This window comes from Caloenas nicobarica, chromosome 27, assembly GCF_036013445.1.
Source record: "Caloenas nicobarica isolate bCalNic1 chromosome 27, bCalNic1.hap1, whole genome shotgun sequence".
In the NCBI taxonomy this organism is placed as follows: domain Eukaryota; kingdom Metazoa; phylum Chordata; class Aves; order Columbiformes; family Columbidae; genus Caloenas; species Caloenas nicobarica.
This window is the reverse complement of record NC_088271.1, coordinates 2708648-2725651: the sequence shown is the minus strand read 5'-3', so window position 1 is coordinate 2725651 and position 17004 is coordinate 2708648. Positions and strand designations below refer to the sequence as shown.

General features: G+C 49.7%; 2 protein-coding genes across 2 annotated transcripts; one reads left to right on the top strand and one right to left on the bottom strand.

Annotated features, from left to right (window-relative positions):
• Positions 1-2219: 2219 nt before the first annotated feature.
• COPE (COPI coat complex subunit epsilon) lies at positions 2220-7916 on the bottom strand. Its single transcript, XM_065652629.1, has 10 exons — positions 7777-7916; positions 7329-7391; positions 6501-6601; positions 6154-6306; positions 5710-5763; positions 5164-5245; positions 3952-4107; positions 3606-3674; positions 3090-3164; positions 2220-2570 (listed from the first exon to the last, which is right to left on the bottom strand). The coding sequence occupies exons 1-10, from the start codon at positions 7900-7902 to the stop codon at positions 2523-2525; spliced, it is 927 nt and encodes a 308-aa protein (XP_065508701.1). The 5' UTR covers positions 7903-7916; the 3' UTR covers positions 2220-2522.
• Positions 7917-8107: 191 nt separating this feature from the next.
• DDX49 (DEAD-box helicase 49) lies at positions 8108-13004 on the top strand. The gene is made up of 13 exons (XM_065652494.1): positions 8108-8267; positions 8339-8462; positions 8552-8637; positions 8836-8957; positions 9054-9241; positions 9363-9503; positions 9863-9938; positions 10047-10123; positions 10591-10688; positions 11011-11085; positions 11660-11748; positions 12142-12213; positions 12409-13004. Exons 1-13 carry the CDS (start codon positions 8153-8155, stop codon positions 12583-12585), a joined length of 1440 nt encoding a protein of 479 aa, XP_065508566.1. The 5' UTR covers positions 8108-8152; the 3' UTR covers positions 12586-13004.
• The last annotated feature ends 4000 nt before the right edge of the window (positions 13005-17004 follow it).

Below are 17004 nucleotides of genomic sequence, written 5' to 3'. Positions count from 1 at the left end.
GAATTAAATTATGTTGCTATTTCTTATAAACACACACGAAACATCCCCCTCCAAAAAAAAAAAAAAAAACACACCCCACAACCAAATCAACAAAAACAAACCAACCCCCCCCAAAAACAACAAAAAACCCAATAAAACCCAAATCAACAAAAACAAACTAACCCTCCCCCCCCAAAACAACAACCAATAAACCCCCCAACTCCCCCCACAAAACACACAAAAAACCCAAACAAAACCAAAACAAAAACTCCAAACAAACAAACACAAACAAACACAACCAAGTAAGCGCACGCCACCAGGGCTGCTCTCTTGAAGGATGCGCCGTGGCAACAGGCTGGAGTCAAGAACCAAATACTAATATTTCAGGATCAAGAGATGACAACTGACCACGTAACAGTGGAAAAGTGCTGTCCTGCCAAGGGCCACCCTTGGGGGAAGGCACGCAGAGTCCCTCCACTTCTCACCCTTTAATATTTTTTTTTTTTTAATCTGATATGCAAAGAGAAACATTTCTCCAGATCTTTTTTCCCCCATACCTCTCAGTAAAAGCCTCCCAGGAGCAGAAGATTCGTCCCTTCCTCACAAAGCTTTTTGGTGGAAGCAACCAGGTGTTTCCACCCTACTCATGCAACTGAACTTCACCTGTTGCAGCAAAGGCGGCTCTGGAATAACGAGATGCACCTGAAAAATGCAAACACACGCTCCAAAAGCTCAGCCCTGATCAAAAACTTGGCTGGACGCCTCCTCCACAAGGCAGGCAGCTGATTCATGAAACAAATCTCATTATGTGTATGTTTAAAATTAAAAGCGATACATCCAGAGTCACATACAGACAGGCATTTGGCTCGCTAGGAGAAGCATGAGTTCAAGATGAAGATTCTCCTAAAATGCCAATATTTACACTGTCTCACAGTAAGGAACAACAGGAACCTCAGCCCAAAGGGGCTGGAGCAGCACGGGGGTGTTTGGTTTCAGCCATGGAGGAGTAAATTGAGTTCAGTTGTGTCCTAATGCACCCAAACTCTCACTTAATTGCAGCTGTGGGATCTTACTACTAGAGATGGAGAATCATCATCATTATCATCACAGGCACTCATGGAACTGTAACTGGAACCAGCTTGATAGGGAAAGAAAAAAGACAGACTATAAATGAGTTTTATGTCATTTAAAGTCATCCCTCTGACCACAGCCTTCGAGTTCTCTGGAACCTCTCTCATTAGTCTGGGGCAGCACCGAGAAAACACAAACTCACTCCTCCCCGAGGCCTGAACAACGTGTTCCCCTATTCTCACACTGACAGCGCTGGCTCCTGCTATGCCACTTGCTTTTATTGTTTATATTTTTTAAGTCAATTTATCATGGCCCATCAAGTGGGGAATGGCTGCCCTGTGCACACAAACCCCTTTCAGGGCTCCCTCAGACAGCTCCACAAAGGCCACATTCATTCCACGCTGGACCATGAATAACCCCTCATTGAAAAGAGCTGCTCGCTAAACAAGCCAAGGAACGAGACAATGAGCCCTTTGAGAGCAATCGCAGCCGAGGGGGCGCAAGGGAAACGCCAGTTCGAGACATTTACAGTGCAGTATAAACCCCTCATCTCCCTCTCCCCAAACACAACCCAAAAATAATTCAAATATTTGAGTTTGGGAGGTCTCAGCTGAGGGTTCCATTCGGACATCTGCTCTTTGCCATCTCAGATACAGCACAATCGTTCCACGCATCCTGCGGTCTGAAATGCTACAGAAAAGCGTCATCACGTGGTGTTGGATCACGTTATTACGTTCCACGACACGATGGGTTCAACCACCACCAGTTTCAGCAGCCACTGGTGACAAACGCACTTCCACACACATGGCAGGATGTACTTTGTCAAGCAAAGACCTAAAGCTTTCCTGGCTCCAGGACACGAGCTACTGCATTTTACCAATTTAAGATTAAGGCTGAGCTTATTACAATCGGATTATTTTTATTTCAGGGAAGCCTTTCCCTCTCACCAGCAGTAACCCCTACGGCTGTGTGTGCTTCTTCCAGAGGATGCTGGAGTTAATGGAGGAGCCTCAGTCAGGCTGAAAGAAGATCCATAACTCAGGATTCATCCACGTACTGAACAGAGACGCTTAAAATTAACCTTCACACAAGTACACCCTCGGTACAGATGGCAGGGCTCAGTCCCAGAGCGGAATTACTTGAATTCCAGAAATTAAGGGCCACGCAGATCCACAAAAGGCTTTATTAGGAATGTTTAAAGGTACAGTGCTGTATACTCTGGATTCACACCGTATTTTAAACAGTTCAGGACGCAGGTAAGCCAGAACGCAGGCTTTTCAGCTACCAAAATCAAGTAGCTACCTGTTATATACAGGTGCAGCACGGGCTTCCTGGCCCACAAGACCCTGCCACAGCGAGTTAAGCCAGACCGACTTGCAAAGGGTGTTTTTCCCCATTACCAGAGAGGCTTTGAACATCAGCCCCAGTTCCCGAGGTTCCACAGAGCAGGGCCGAGGCTCATTCCGCTCTCCTCAGGCGCTGGGTGCGTACTGCATGGCCAGCCGGTCAAAGTCATTCTCCTGCAAATCAGAAACAAAAATGAAGTGAATAAACCTTGAACTTTACTGAAAACTTAATAAAATCTGAATTAACTGAAAAGGACACTAATATCACAGCTCGGTAAAGCAAAAAGAATAAGAAGCAAGATCATCTGTGTCAGTTCTCAATATTTTTTCAATTCGTTCAAGTTTCCTTTCACTGTTATCTTTATCCTTTCCCCATCCCCAAATCCTCTCTTCCAGAAGGATGTTTGCACTATTTAAGCATAATGATAGTAACAAACTTGTAACTCAGATTAAGAACCCGTATCTCAGAGCTATTCTTTTGAGATGTTACCAGGTTCAGGCACATTGTTCCTTTGTTTAACACCCAACATCTCTCACAAGGGCTAGAAAATCTGCCAGCAAGTGATGTGACAGAATGAACATGGACTTGACCCCTCAGAACTGCAGTTACGTTTATCGATAAAGAATCCACCCGCTCCAGACACTGGAATAAGAAATAAGACATTCAGTTTTATATGAGAAAATAATTAGTACCTTTGCCTGATACTCCTTTATGAACGGATGATTTTTATGTGCATCTTTCAACTGTGACAAGTAGCGATTTGTGACCTGATGGGATGAGAGAGAGAAATATTGAGATAACATGACGAGAAGCCAGGAGTTTAACACATCACACTCCAATGTATTTGTTGGCAGCAAGTGAAGGCCATTTTCTCAGTGTCCTGATTGTTTTATTGAACCCACTATTTAAGGTCTGATTGTTAAGTGCAGGGAACACACAGGTCTTACTGGTTTTAACTGGGGCTGCTAACAATCAGTGAGAACTGATCTCAGAACTCTCAAGAAAACTTTTTCCACCCAGATATAAACCATTGGCTATAACATCTGTATTTCCACAAACACTTTATTGAATTTTGAAGATGTGAGCTCCCCACCCCAGAACTACTCCCTTTCGTCAATGCCAATCCTGATGAGAACACATCAAATTGCAAAGCCCAAAGTTACCACTAGGAACAGACGAGGACACGAGTCCAACGGAACCAGCCTCACCTCTGGTGGTTTGCCCAAGTGCTGCGACAGGACAACCAAGTTGATGAGGGTCTCAGGGTGGCCGCTGTCCTGAAAACAAGAACACACACCTCAGCTGCCTGACCTCCCTCTGTCCCGGCCAGTGTCCCAACCAGCACGGTTCTGCAAGAACGAGTTCTGCCCAAACTCAGAGCTCACTTCACCAGAAAAGGCAAAGTAGAAGACAAAGCAGGTCTGACAGCGACCATCCTTAGCGATGCATATCAATACAGTGGTATTTTCACCAAGTTTACCAGTGAAAAGTCCTTGCTGTTTTACTCTATATCCCCAGGAGAGCAAATATCTGCCTGAAAACACCAGCAAGCACCTTGTCCAAGGCCTCCTGGAGCACTCCCTCCGCGTCGTCCCACTTGCCCTGGGCCATGTAGCAGGCGGCCTGGCCGTTGAGCAGGAGGAGGGTGGAGGAGCACTTGTCCGCCATCTCTTGGAAGATGTAATAGGCATCTTGTAACTTCTCACCGCCCTGGAGGAGACAAACACCCACAGGTTGACCACAGATGGCAAAGCAGCCCGTACGTTCTTGCCAGGCCTGGAGGACTTGGCACGAAGTTCATTTCTAGGGTTATAAAGCCCAGGTAGAGAATGTATAAGAACCAACGCTAACAGCTGTTGGCACATGTGTGATCTTCTGTACCACAAGAGATCACCGTCAGACTGCAGATGAAAGAAATGCAAAAATATTAAATATTAAGAACCACTTAAATGATCAAAAGATTCAGGTTTCCATTAAGAAAACAAAACAAACTTCAAAAGAACCACTTTAGATGTTTGATGTAATAAAGGATTATGAAATGAGATTTTTTTTGAAATTAAACCCAGGTATGAGCGCCTGGCCTTTCAAAATGTTCCAGCTCCAGAAAGGTTCTACATGCAGCGGTTTCCATCAATTAGAGGTGGGAAGCTTAGTGGAAACAGAGATCTTAGGGAAAATCCAGCCACACACTATTGTAAGGCAAGGGCTACGTTTGAGAGATTTCATCACAAAACAAAGTGAACCCTGAAAAAAGAAATATTAATAGTGTAAGAGATGATTGCACATAACCTTGGACTTCACTGAATTTTATTAGACCACTTATTTTCAACCATCTGATTAACTGGACTGCAAAACTGTTTGGTTTTGCCTGATTTACAAATAAACTTAAAGACGGTCTGCCCTAAGCAGAAAATTACTTTTTTTTTTTTCCCTTGAAGTTTAATTGCAAAGTCTGGATGCTAGTAACACCGCAGTTTTCTATTTTATATTACAATGGTTTGTGAATTATTTAAGTATGGTTTAGCCCTTCCCTGTGTGAGCTGAAGGCTGAGGAGCACAGATGAAAGGCCAACAATCACAGCCAGTTAGTTTGTGCAGCCAGACACTGGTATTTTCTGTGTACTTGAAGGAAGGGGAAAAAGAAAACCCAAAAAACCAAAAACCCAACAACCTGGATGTTTTTTGGAAAGCACAATGTGAAGAGAGCAATGAGGAGTGGTGTTTCTCAGATGCTGTGGGTGAGGGATCCCCGTCTGAGATACTCACCGTGGCCAGGTTCACCCAGGCAGTCGCCAGCTGAGTAAGAGTCGCATCCTCATCTTGCTCCTGCATCTTCTTGAGTTCCTTGCTGGGGAAGCAAAACCAGGAGTCCCATAACAGGAAAAAACCAAAAAAGGTATTTTATGCACTTCTTTAAGACAGAAACAAAAGGTTGTAGTTTCCTCTCTCAGCCCCTCCATCACTGCAGCACAACAGCCACAGCAAGGTGGTAACGTGGCACAAACACCTTTTAATGTTCTAATGAAAGCACCTGTGGAAGATCTCCCTGTTTTATTTCCCTTTGGGAAGTCAGAAACTCAGGACTAGAGATTCAAACCACATTCTGCTGCAGGCAAGATTAAACCTAAAGGTCCATCTCTAACTGTATCCAGCTCTATTATCTCCACAGCTTTTGCAGCTTAAAAGAATAAAACCATTTTGCAGTGCACCCGTACCTACACACAAGCACTTCTGTGTTAAAATGCTGTGCCCTGGGGAGGCTGGATGAGGAAAACTCTCTGATCAAGGCCCAAGCAAAGGGACACGACTCACCGAGCCAGATCGAGCCTGTCGAGCTTCAGCAGAATCTGTATCATCATGGCCATGCTGCAAAGAATGAGAGCAAAGGGATTTTCACAGCTGCAGCCTTTACACTTCACTTGGAAGCTGCAGCTCAGTGGGAGACATTCCTGCCAGAACCCGGAGACGCAGGCGGCAGAACAGGGAAAGTTGTTCGCTGCTCCCAAGTGCTCCCTCACTGAATTAAAATAATGCTCATTTCAGCAATTCTGAAATCAATAAATCAGGTTCTTAAGTTTCACAATGGAGCAATAAATTCCATGTTGTAGGACGAGCAGCAAATCACTTCCTACTTCGAAGGGAGACAAACCTCAGAGCAGCTTCTCAATTGTTTTGAGGCTTTTTAGAGACAAGGCAGAGCTCAGCCGCTCTCTACTTACACAAGAGAGGCTTTGCCAGCACCCCCATTACACTCACCATTCCAAGCTCTCTCCTTGGTGCAGAGCACGCAGAGCCGCGTCAGGATTTTTGTCGTGGAAATAGATGGAAGCAGCCATCAGCAAGAATGTCGTATTGGCTATATCGACACTTTTTGCCATTTTCTTGTCCAAATCGGCAACGATTGCATCCCTATGAAGAGCAAGAGTGAGAATTTGGGAGCGTTTCATTACTAAGTAATAAAAAAAGACCATGACCCCACAGGAGATTCACTGCAAAGCTACAGAAAAATCACAATAAAGACCACACTTCCACAAGGGACTTTCCACAAGGAAAAATATTCCCCATTAGACAGGGCGTGAGTTCCAACTTATTGTCAGACGTACCTTTGACTCTCATTTGAAAGATATTCTGCAAACATCCTCACTGCCTGGAGCTCAGGACTGGCGTTGGCTTTAATCTCATCCAGGACAACACCATATTTTCTCTATTGAAGAGAAAGTAAAAGAATCTAGAATTTAACCGTTTTAAGAATCCAGAAAACAGTTGCTTACTTTCTAAAACCTTTTTTCACAACAACAGCAACCAGGAACTTTACATCTTCTATTGTGCTCCAAACATGCAGCCAGACTTCATAACTGAGGACTATTTCATAGAAACATTTTGGTTGGAAAAGCCCCTCAAGATCACAGAGTCCAGCCGTTCCCCACCCCTGGCACTGCCCCATGTCCTGAGAACCTCATCTCTGTCTGTCCAACCCCTCCAGGGATGGTGACTCCACCAGCCTGTTCCAATGCCCCACAGCCCTTTGGGGAAGAAATTGTTCCCCAGATCCAACCTCAACCTCCCCTGGCGCAACTTGAGGCCGTTTCCTCTGGTCCTGGTGCTTGTTCCTTGGGAGCAGAGCTCGACGCCCCCGGCTCCAACCTCCTTTCAGGCAGTTGCAGAGAGCAAGAAGGTCTCCCAGACAGTGAGAAGATCTCCATACACGTACAGTTTCCCCATATGCCATTTTAAAGGTAAAAAAGCACCTCTCAAAAAGGTCTCAGCAAGTCACCCTGACCCTACGTGAACACGCTGCATTCACGACTGTGTGACTGCCAGGGAATACATTGTGTTCCAGCGCTGAAAGAAGAATTGTAACCCAACTGCATCACACTGGACTCTGACCCACAACCTCCCCAGCTCCAGCCCCACGCTCACATTCACCTCACCTGGGCGATGTAGGCTCGGAACAAGAAAACGTCCCTCTCCACCTCCTTCTCTGGGTTGGAGGGCTAAAGGGACGGCAGAAAACAAGAACCGCTCTCAGGGACCTGCATGGTCATAACTCAATCTCGCACCGACCCGGCCCCACAGCAACCCCCCAACGACCCGGCCCCACAGCAACCCCCCAACCCCGCACCGACCCGGCCCCACACACGAGACCCCCCCCCCAAAAACGACCCCCCCCGGTTCCCAGGGTCACAGGATCCACCCCCCTCCCTCCCCAGCGTCCTCCTGTTGGAGCAGGGACGTTATAGCAGCGAACACCGCCCGGGACGAGGCGAGCAGGGACAAAAGCCGCTCGGGGAGCCCCAGATTCGCCCCTTCAGCCGCTGAGGCTCCCGAGGGCCGGCAGGTCCCGGGGAGAGGCCCCGGGCCCCTCCGAGCCGCCCCCACCTTGACCCGCTGCGCCTCGTTGATGGCGGCCTGGTAGGCCCCGATGTAGAAACTGTTCTTCACGTCGAACAGCTCGTCGGCATCGCCGCCCTGCCCGGCGGAGCCCGCACCGGCCCCGGCCGCCATCTCCCCGCCCCAGACACGTCTCCGGAAGCAGCTGAGCGGCGGGGGCTGCTGGGAGCCGCAGTCTCCATGGAAACCCTCGGCGCCAGCCAATAGGTGTGCGAAGAGGAGGGAGCGTCACTAAAGCGCCGGAAGAAGCTAAAAAAAAAAGACCGGCTGGGCGGGGCTAGCAACAGGCAGCCAATGAGAGAGGCGAGTGCGCCCGCCGACGCGCTACCGGGAGCGCCACGTGGAGGAAGCGGCCGGTATCGTTATGGCGGAGTTCCGGGCGCTGGGGCTGGCGCCGTGGCTGGCGGAGCAGGCGCGGCAGGTGGGGCTGAGCCGGCCCACGCCCGTGCAGGCCGCCTGCATCCCGCCCGTGCTGCAGGGTGAGTGAGCCCAGGCCCGGGCCTGGTCCCGCCGTTACCGGCCGCTCACGGTCCTTCTGCTCCCCCCGCAGGTCGCGACTGCCTGGGCTGCGCTAAGACGGGCAGCGGGAAGACGGCGGCGTTCGTGCTGCCGGTGCTGCAGGTGCTCTCCGAGGATCCCTACGGCATCTTCTGCCTCGTGCTGACCCCCACCAGGTACCGGGCGGCCCCGCTCCGGGCTCAGCCGGGCCCGGGAGGCCCCGCCGTTAGCGGCCGGGCCCGTTTCAGCCCCGTCCTCCCCGCAGGGAGCTGGCGTACCAGATCGCCGAGCAGTTCCGCGTCCTGGGGAAGCCGCTCGGGCTGAAGGACTGCGTGGTGGTGGGCGGCCTGGGTGAGTGCGGCGGGAGGAACCGGAGCCCTTCCCGGGGGGCTGGGGGAGTTTCCCAGCACAGGGAGAACTTCCATCGCACCGAGGAGCTGTTACTGGGGCTGGGGGGAATAAGGAGAGTGACGTTTTCCAGGCTTACAGACCAGCCGGTTTGGGGGTTTGTGTTCAGTTGCTGGTAACTTGTCTGTGGTTTTGGCGCAGACATGGTGGCGCAGGCGCTGGAGCTCTCCCGCAAACCCCACGTCGTCATCGCTACGCCCGGCAGGCTGGCGGATCACCTCCGCAGTTCCAACACCTTCAGCCTTAAAAAGCTCCGGTTCTTGGTAAGGTAGTTTTCCAGTTTTTTTTTTTAAATATATGCTTTCAAGAGTTTTAGCTTTTTAGGCGCAGATGAGCCCAGTGTTTCCGGCTGCGCGCAGGTTTTGGACGAAGCTGACCGGCTGTTGGAGCAGGGCTGCGCTGACTTCACCGGGGACCTGGAGGTGATTCTGGATGCCGTTCCGCCGCGCAGACAGACGCTGCTGTTCAGCGCCACGTTAACCGACACACTGAACGAGCTGAAGAGCCTGACGGCCAACAGACCCTTCTTCTGGGAGGCTGCGTCCGAGTGAGTCTCCCCCCGCTGCCAAGTGGGTCAGGATTCCCGTTTCCTCCCTGTTATCTCCCTTTTCTTCCATCTTCGCTTCCCAAATTGATGTTTCTTGATGCTCTTCTTCCCCTCCCGACAGGGTGCGGACAGTGGATGAGCTGGACCAGCGCTACTTGCTTGTCCCCGAAGCGATCAAGGACGCGTACCTCGTCCATTTAATCCAGACCTTCCAGGACGAGCACGAAGACTGGTCCATCATTATCTTTACCAAAACCTGCAAGTGAGTGGCCTTGTTCCTCCTGATCCCTCTTAATGCATGTGCAGCTTTACATTTCTAGTGGAGATCTTAAATTCCCACTTTATCAGGTGTTAGGCTTGGTTTGTATTTGCTTCTTTAGTCTATTTTGAAATTTGGTAGAGAAAAAACCTCTTCCTCTCAGCAATGTGGGGCTGAGGGGTCACCCAGAAATGTCGCACGCCAGAAGGTTGAGCTGATTTCCCTCCCCATCTCTGTCAGGGCCCTTTGGTAACTAATTGCGTTGGGTAATTGTGGTGTGAGAGCTGCTTGAGGAACCCCAGCTCTGTCCTGATCATTTCCTTGTTATATTCTGATATTTTGATTTTTTTTTTCTCTTCCAGGGACTGCCAGGTGTTGAACATGATGCTGAGGAGATACAAGTTTCCCTCCGTTGCTCTGCATTCCATGATGAAGCAGGTGGGTGCGGGATGGATCTGTTAGATCCCTCCAGCTCATCCCTGAGCTGTCGCCGAGTCCTCCAGCTCCTCCGGTCACAACGTCCCTCACAGACTTTGCTCTTTACAGCGACAACGCTTTGCAGCTTTAGCCAAGTTCAAGTCCAGCATCTTTAAGATCCTCATTGCCACCGATGTTGCTGCCAGGTAAGGGAAAAAGCATAACCTGTGTTGCTAAAGGTCTTAAGCCGCTTTTTAAGCAGCAGAACCGCCGTGGAGATTAGACTGGGCTTAGCAAGAGCTTTAAATTCCCCGCCTCGGGTAGGCCAGGGTTGTTCATTCCCTTGTAGAACATCTCTGAGCCGTGGTTTGGAGCCCACTCCTGTGGGCTGTAGCTCTGATCCCGGCTGGTTTTGCTGCAGTGGGTGTGTTTTAGCAGGAGAACGATTTCCGTGAGGCTCAGCATGTTCTCTGGGTGTAGGAGGGAACGGGTGACATTGCGTTTTGTGGCTGTTGGAGAGTTGCGTGAGGAGTTTGTCCTAGAATCAGCCCAAGCCAATAAAGACTTTATTCATGAGAATATGGGGCTTTTGGAGAAAGCAGAGGACAGGAACTTAAACTGCAAATATTAAAACCTTGTTTCTCAACTTCCCTTCTCTTCCCCTGCATTCCAGAGGTTTGGACATTCCTGCAGTACAAGTTGTCATCAATCACAACACTCCCGGCCTGCCAAAAATCTACATTCACCGGGTTGGCCGGACAGCACGTGCGGGTGAGCGGGGAAAACCGCCTGCGGTTTGCCGGCCAAAACTGGGATCCCGGCGCTGGGAATGGGTGCGAGGAGATGTCATAGCAGCTGCAGCGCAGGTTTTTCAGTCAGCACCAGATCTGCTCAGATCACTGGCTCGGAATCCTGCCTTAGGCTTGCAGTTTTGGCTTGCTCTGACTTGTTAACTCAATTTTCAGAGCAAATAAAGACCCCTCTGAGCACCCTGTCAGCGTAACGTGCCAGGCTGGCTCAGGGATGGCATGGATTAGGTTTCATCTCCCTCCGCTTGTCAAGTTTCTGATATCGTCGTGTTTTCCTCACTCAGGTCGGAAAGGAATGGCCATTACGCTGGTGACACAGTACGACATCCACCTCGTCCACGCTATTGAGGAGGAAATCAGTAAGAGCACTGTTAATGCTGCTAAGATGTGAGATTGTGTGTGTTCCTTTGTGCTTGTGGCACCTGCAGCCCTGATTTCATCGGTGCAGAACCTAAAAATGGTTTCCCTGTGTGGCTAAAGCTTGGGAAAGAGCAGGAGCCCTTGAATCTCTGTCAGCTTTGATTCCACTCCTGAGCGTGCCGGGTGTGTGTTTGTCTTCCTGCTGCTTCATATCAAGTAGAAACTCTGTTGAACTTTCTTTGTAACCTTTTGATTGAAGCAGCCAGCACCTTCCTTCCTTCCTTGCTGATGTGGACAAAAAGAACAGGTTCCTTTGCACAGGTTCATACGCCCTTTTTTTTTTTTTTTTTTTGGAAGTAGGCCTAATAACTGCAACATCTTGTGCTATGGGGAATTGTAGGCAGAGGGAAGGATTTAATCCTTTGTAGGTTGAAGAAGTGAGTGATCGTAGCATATGCAGCAATTTCACTGATTATTGGTGGAACTACTTTTTTTTTTTTTTTTTTATGAGCTGAGAATTTGCCCCTGGATTTTGTAACCAACCGTGGTCTGTAAATGTCTCGCCCGGTTTAGAGCTGAAGCTGCAGGAGTTCTCCGTGGAGGAGCAGCGTGTGCTCGACATCGTCACCCAAGTGAACGTCACCAGGCGGCAGTGTGAAATCGTACGTGTGCAAACGTGAAGCCCTGTTGTGCGGAGGACGGGAGGTGTGCTGGCTGTAACCAGGAGATCCACTGCTGTCTAATGTGCAGCTCCGGATATGCAGCTTTGCTCTTGAGCACAGAAATAAGAATTTTTGTTCCTTTTTCTAGTGGAAGCACTTGGATGGGTGTGTGGGGAGGGTCATTTTAGTTACCTTCCCCAGGTTTGCTCGATTATTGCACATATTTTGCAGCGGTTTTTCCACTACTGAGCGTTGAGGCTGGTACTTTTGGGGGAAGGTCTGCAGGTTACCAAATGTGTGCACGCTGCTTACCCTGCGGAGCCACATGGCTTTTCTCTGTGTCGGACTCAGCGCTCGGTTACTGATGGCCCTGCTGTATTTTTGCTTTGACAGGAACTGGAGGGAACGGATTTTGATGAGAAGAAAGAAATAAATAAGCGGAAGCAACTGATCCTCGAAGGGAAGGTGAGAGTTGCTGCTGTATAAACTACTTTGATCAGTAGCTGGTCTAATGCCATTGATGTGGAAAAGGAGTGATAGTTCCTCCCTGTCTTTCAGGGTGGTGAAGTTTTATATTAAAGGGTGATATTTAAAAGTCTAGGAAAGGTAAAGGGGCTGGCAGTGTCCCTAGGCATGTCATTCATGTCCTTGCCATCGCAGGATCCAGATCTGGAGGCAAAAAGGAAGGCAGAGCTGGCCAAGATAAAGAAGAAAAACAAGCAATGCCGTGAGAAGGTCCAGCAGACACTGCAGAAGAGAAAGGAGCTGCAGCTGAAGAGGAAACTGCGGAAGAAGATGGAGCGGCGGAACAAACTGAGCGCTAAGGAAGAGAATTAACATCCTTTGGCCTGACACACTGGGCTCGGACTGTCCTGACGTTGCTGCTTTGGGAATACTGGGATCTAACACTTAACACAGACACTTCTGACCTGAAATCAGTCTTGGAGAGTCTGGGGAACGTGGGGTGAGGGAAAAGGGACATTTTGATAAACACCTCTGTTATTTTTCCTTCCTGGTGGGCTGGAGGGCGCTGAGCTCTCCTAAGAAATGGTTTTATTTCCCTACAGAGCTTAAAATCTCCGAGTAGCTCAGGCTGGAGTCTGGCCAGCTCTCTTCTGATGTCAGGTTTGATCCTTGGTGCCTTTTTAATGGTCAGAGCTTTCTATGACTTGAGACCGAAGATGTGCTATTTCTGTCCTCTGGCTTACAAAAATAGTTTCTATTTCCAGTGCCCAAATAAATATTTATTGCAACAAGTGATGTTTGACCTTCTCCAACACGTGGGGGAGTTGTGGGATCTCACGGGCAGGGAGCAGTAGTTGTGTGGGCAAGCAGCTTAGAGATAAAATCGGGGTTTTTTTGAGAGACAACGATGGAGTTTACGGGTGTTATATCCCACGGTCCCTTCACGTGAGCCAAGCCCAGCTCCTTCCCTGGGAGCGTGTGGTCTGTGCTTTGTGCACAGTTGGATCTTGCGAAGAAAAGCTGGTGTTTCCTCAGGGAAACTCCTCCAGCCACAGGATCCTGGGCTTGGGACATGCGGGTCCATCTGCCGCTCGTGAGATGGGTGTGGAACCATCGGGAGATGCCTCAACACGCTCCTCCTCGCTTTGTCCTCTCGGGTGCCCTCCAGGAAGGAAGAAGCACTTGATCACTGGCCTGGCAGCTCAGCTCGTCGTCACCGCTGGCAGCTGCTGCAGCAGCAGCAAATGGGTTTGGATCAGTCCGATGCTTTCTGAATACTAAACACTCCTCTGGCCTCACGCATGCTAATTTGTGGAGCAGGGCTGTTAGCTGCAGATTAAAAGACATCGTCTCTAGGACAAGCTGCTCCTGCCCGCCTGGGGAAGATGCTGATGCTGCCATGTCAGTTCATCCCCTCCCTCTTACAGATGCTTCCTAACCCGCTGTCTGAAGTCTCTTTGCTTCAGCCTGGTGGGGGTTTCTCAGTTCGTCTCCTTCCACGTGTGACATGTGGGGTTTGATCAAGGCTCTTGTCTTGAAGCTTTATTCAAAATTCCTTTTAATACAACCCTTGTCTTTCTTGAGCAGCCTTCTCTGTGAGAGTAGGACACGTGCTAGAAATAAGAGCTCTCTGTCGTGCTACCTACATATTCTTGCTTCAGATAATCAGGCTTGAGAGCAGAAAAAGAGGTTGCTGTGCTAGTTGGGATGTAGAAAGATGCCTTAAATTCCCAGATTAGGGATTTACACCTTGCTCAGGGCCAAAGGACATCTGGTGACATTTCTGTATGTGCCCCATGAGTAGGATATTCCATTCTGGGGTTTCTATGCGTTGTCAGAAACCTTTGGGATCCCCTAGGAGTAGACGATTTCCTTTTCGTCACAGCATAGATTGCATCTCTGCTGTAAAACCGTGTTCTGCTGCGTGCGGCTCTGCCTGCCTGTCCCCCCAGCAGGTGCTCGCATGCTTCCCAGTCTGTGCTGGGCAAGAACTGGCCCGAACGTGGCTGCTTTTTTGCGACCCAGCACACCCATCACCCTGTGCCTTCCTCCCCTCTTTCAGCCTCAGCTCTGGGGTTCCCTGCCTGCGTTGCCATGGAAACTCCTCAATTCAGCATCTCTCATCGCTGCTTCGCTCACCGGGACCGTGCACGGCTGCTGAACGCCACGCTGGCACGGGGGCTGTGCAGGAGGGACAGTCCTGCACCCTGCTAGCCATCCCCATCCTCATCCTCATGGATGTGAAACCATCACCCGGCCCTGCTGCTCTGAGAGGCTCAGCAGGAAGATGCTCCCCCACCTCGCAGGGCAATTCTCTCTGGCTTTGACACCAATGGGTCTGTAGGCACATACCAAGGCCTCGGGTGTGTTTAAGGAAATATTTTTTCTGTTCCTAGAGTGTTTCCCCCCATCTCTGCCCCTCTTAAAGAGGAACAAACATCTCTGAGGAGCACTTCCCAGAAGTTTTGCAGGGAGAGGCTGGGATCCTCTAGGTGAGATACACAGTATTTGATAAATCCTCCCCACTGGGGTTCTGGTGAGCAAAGAAATGTGGCAAGTGAGGACAGGTTTGGTAACACAGCGGTCACCTTCAGGTCTGGCACCCTCTTCATCTCTGGGTGCTGCTCTGGATCTCTACAGTGAAGAAAAGGCAGCTGCAATGAAATAGTCTGGGATATTTGGGCTGGGCTTTTGATTTCTCTCTGCTGAAACAGCAGTGCTGCATTGGAGCTCAGGTTTTTGTTGAACCTTCACCTTCCCTGCTGTACCTTAGAGCTCTTTCCTGCCAGTTTTTGCTGATTAAAGTCCTCATCCATGACACACCCTCATTTAGGGCTCGACTGCAGCTGCCCAGACGTGTTTTCACTCCGGGTATGACATGCTTGACACCATAACTCCCCCAGTTCCTCCCAGGACTCCAAAAATGGGACAGAGCGAAGGAATACCTGGATATTTTTTTTTCCTCCATGCTAAGAAAACTTCTTTGCTGGCTGTTTAATTCATACCCATCTCTCGTTCCCTGCAGCAGCTGTGTCTCCTGGGAATGCATCCCTGCGTGACTCGCTTTGGCTCCCCGTCACCCTGGTACGAGAGCAGTTGTCAGGGAGCAGAAGACTCCGCTCCAGCCTCCAAAGAGCAGCTGTGAGCGCAGCACCTGCCTGTTGCAGCAGCTCATCCCCATCCCTTCATCTCTGCTCCATACTTCCCAGTATCGTTATTGAATTCCCAAGCCCATGTTGAGACGGCAGGAGAGGTGGCACTCATGTCACCCATCTCCAGGCTCAGACACCGTTTTCATCTACCCGTAACAAGGTCTGGACTTTAATACCTCCAGCCAGTAAGGCCAGAGTGAAATATTCTCTGTTGCCTGCTGCGATTTGAAACCCTGTTAGCCCAGCATGGGTGGAAACAGAAGGCAGAGACGATATTCAGCATCGACTCTCGCTTGTTGTCTACCAGCGATTGGGAAAAATAAGCCAGCAACAGGGTGGGGAGGAGTGCTAGGGTGACAATTCCCATTTGGGGCAGGCTGTGCAAGTCCCGGTGACCTACAAAGTGGACAGAACCTCTGGAACAGCCAGTGCTGCTGCCTGCAGAGCCCTTCCCCGTGCACCACAGGGACAGAGATGATGCCACGGGGACAGTGGCATCGGAGGAAACTGAATTTGGTACCTTCGATTGTCACTTCCCAGGTTTGCGCTCAGCAGAGCCCGGGGAGCTGAGGGGCTGCAAATGGTGCAGCCAGTGCTGCTCCCGCATGTCACCTGTTGCTGCGGCTGCTCGTGTCCAGAATGTCGCTCACTCTTACCACAAATGTCTCATTTCCAGCACTATTCCAGCTGCTGCTTTTTTGGTAGGATGGAGAGAGGCTGACGGAGGAGGCAGGACCTTGCGCGGAGATGATTAGTGCTGTAGCTCCTTTTCTTTTCCCTCAGAGCAGAAACTGCCTTTACACACCACAATCTAATAACGATAATAATTATAAATTACTCTGGGAAAGGGGACTGTGAACCTCATTGGATTTGGGGGGCTTTATTATGTATTCATGGCCATTTTCCAAAACACATACTTAATTGCTTTCTCTGGTGCACACAGAAATTGTCTTCCAGCATGTGCATGTGTGGGGGGTGTTGTGCTCCCAGAGTACGTTTGCCTGTGCTGTCAAGTGTAAACAGACCATTTCAGAACTAAAAATAACCGATCCTCTGAGTAACAGAGCAGCTGATCTCTGCAGCCCAGATGCAGGAGCTCAAAAGGGTTAGGTCACCTATTTTTCATTAATGGTGCTATTTAATTACAGATTCCCCTAGGTTGGATGCTTTGGAGATGTAAAACAAAGTGCCTGGTTGCTTTCCCTCCACCAAGAACTTGCTTCAGTGTGTTCTCCCAACTATAGAGATATCAAAGACAATCTGTTAAGTAACTTTGATGTGAGGCTGCCTAACAACAAATCACATATTACCAGGGGGCTCTCAAGCAGCTTTCTGAGAAGAGAATGATTTTTACCTCCTGTTTTAAATCACTCAGTGGACTCAGGGCACTAACCAGCCCAGGCTGTGTTAGTCTTTTCTTCTCCTGGCTCTGCAGGCACCTTGGAGATGTTGGTAATTTCAGTCCAACAGTCCTTCAGGGAGGGTAATTCTGTGCTCTGTGGAGGAGGAATCAAAGGCTGGAGAGGTGCGGGGGTTTGCTGCCAGGTCAGCTCCAGGTCTGGCCTGGATTTGCGTTCCTGCTCAGCCTGGAAGGCTGGGATTGGCATCTGTCAGATGGAGTTTGCATTAAATACATCCT

Bases quoted from the DNA above. Each gene is read 5' to 3' on its own strand.
- COPE (XM_065652629.1), bottom strand. From the start codon at position 7,902: ATGGCGGCCGGGGCCGGTGCGGGCTCCGCCGGGCAGGGCGGCGATGCC. The intron at 5,764-6,153 runs GTGAGTGTAATG...CATTCTTTGCAG, and splicing joins CAAGGAGAGAGCTTGGAATG to CATGGCCATGATGATACAGA. The intron at 3,675-3,951 runs GTGCTTGCTGGT...TCTTGTTTTCAG, and splicing joins TCCAGGAGGCCTTGGACAAG to GACAGCGGCCACCCTGAGAC.
- DDX49 (XM_065652494.1), top strand. From the start codon at position 8,153: ATGGCGGAGTTCCGGGCGCTGGGGCTGGCGCCGTGGCTGGCGGAGCAG. The intron at 9,242-9,362 runs GTGAGTCTCCCC...CCCTCCCGACAG, and splicing joins TTCTGGGAGGCTGCGTCCGA to GGTGCGGACAGTGGATGAGC. The intron at 10,124-10,590 runs GTAAGGGAAAAA...CCTGCATTCCAG, and splicing joins GCCACCGATGTTGCTGCCAG to AGGTTTGGACATTCCTGCAG.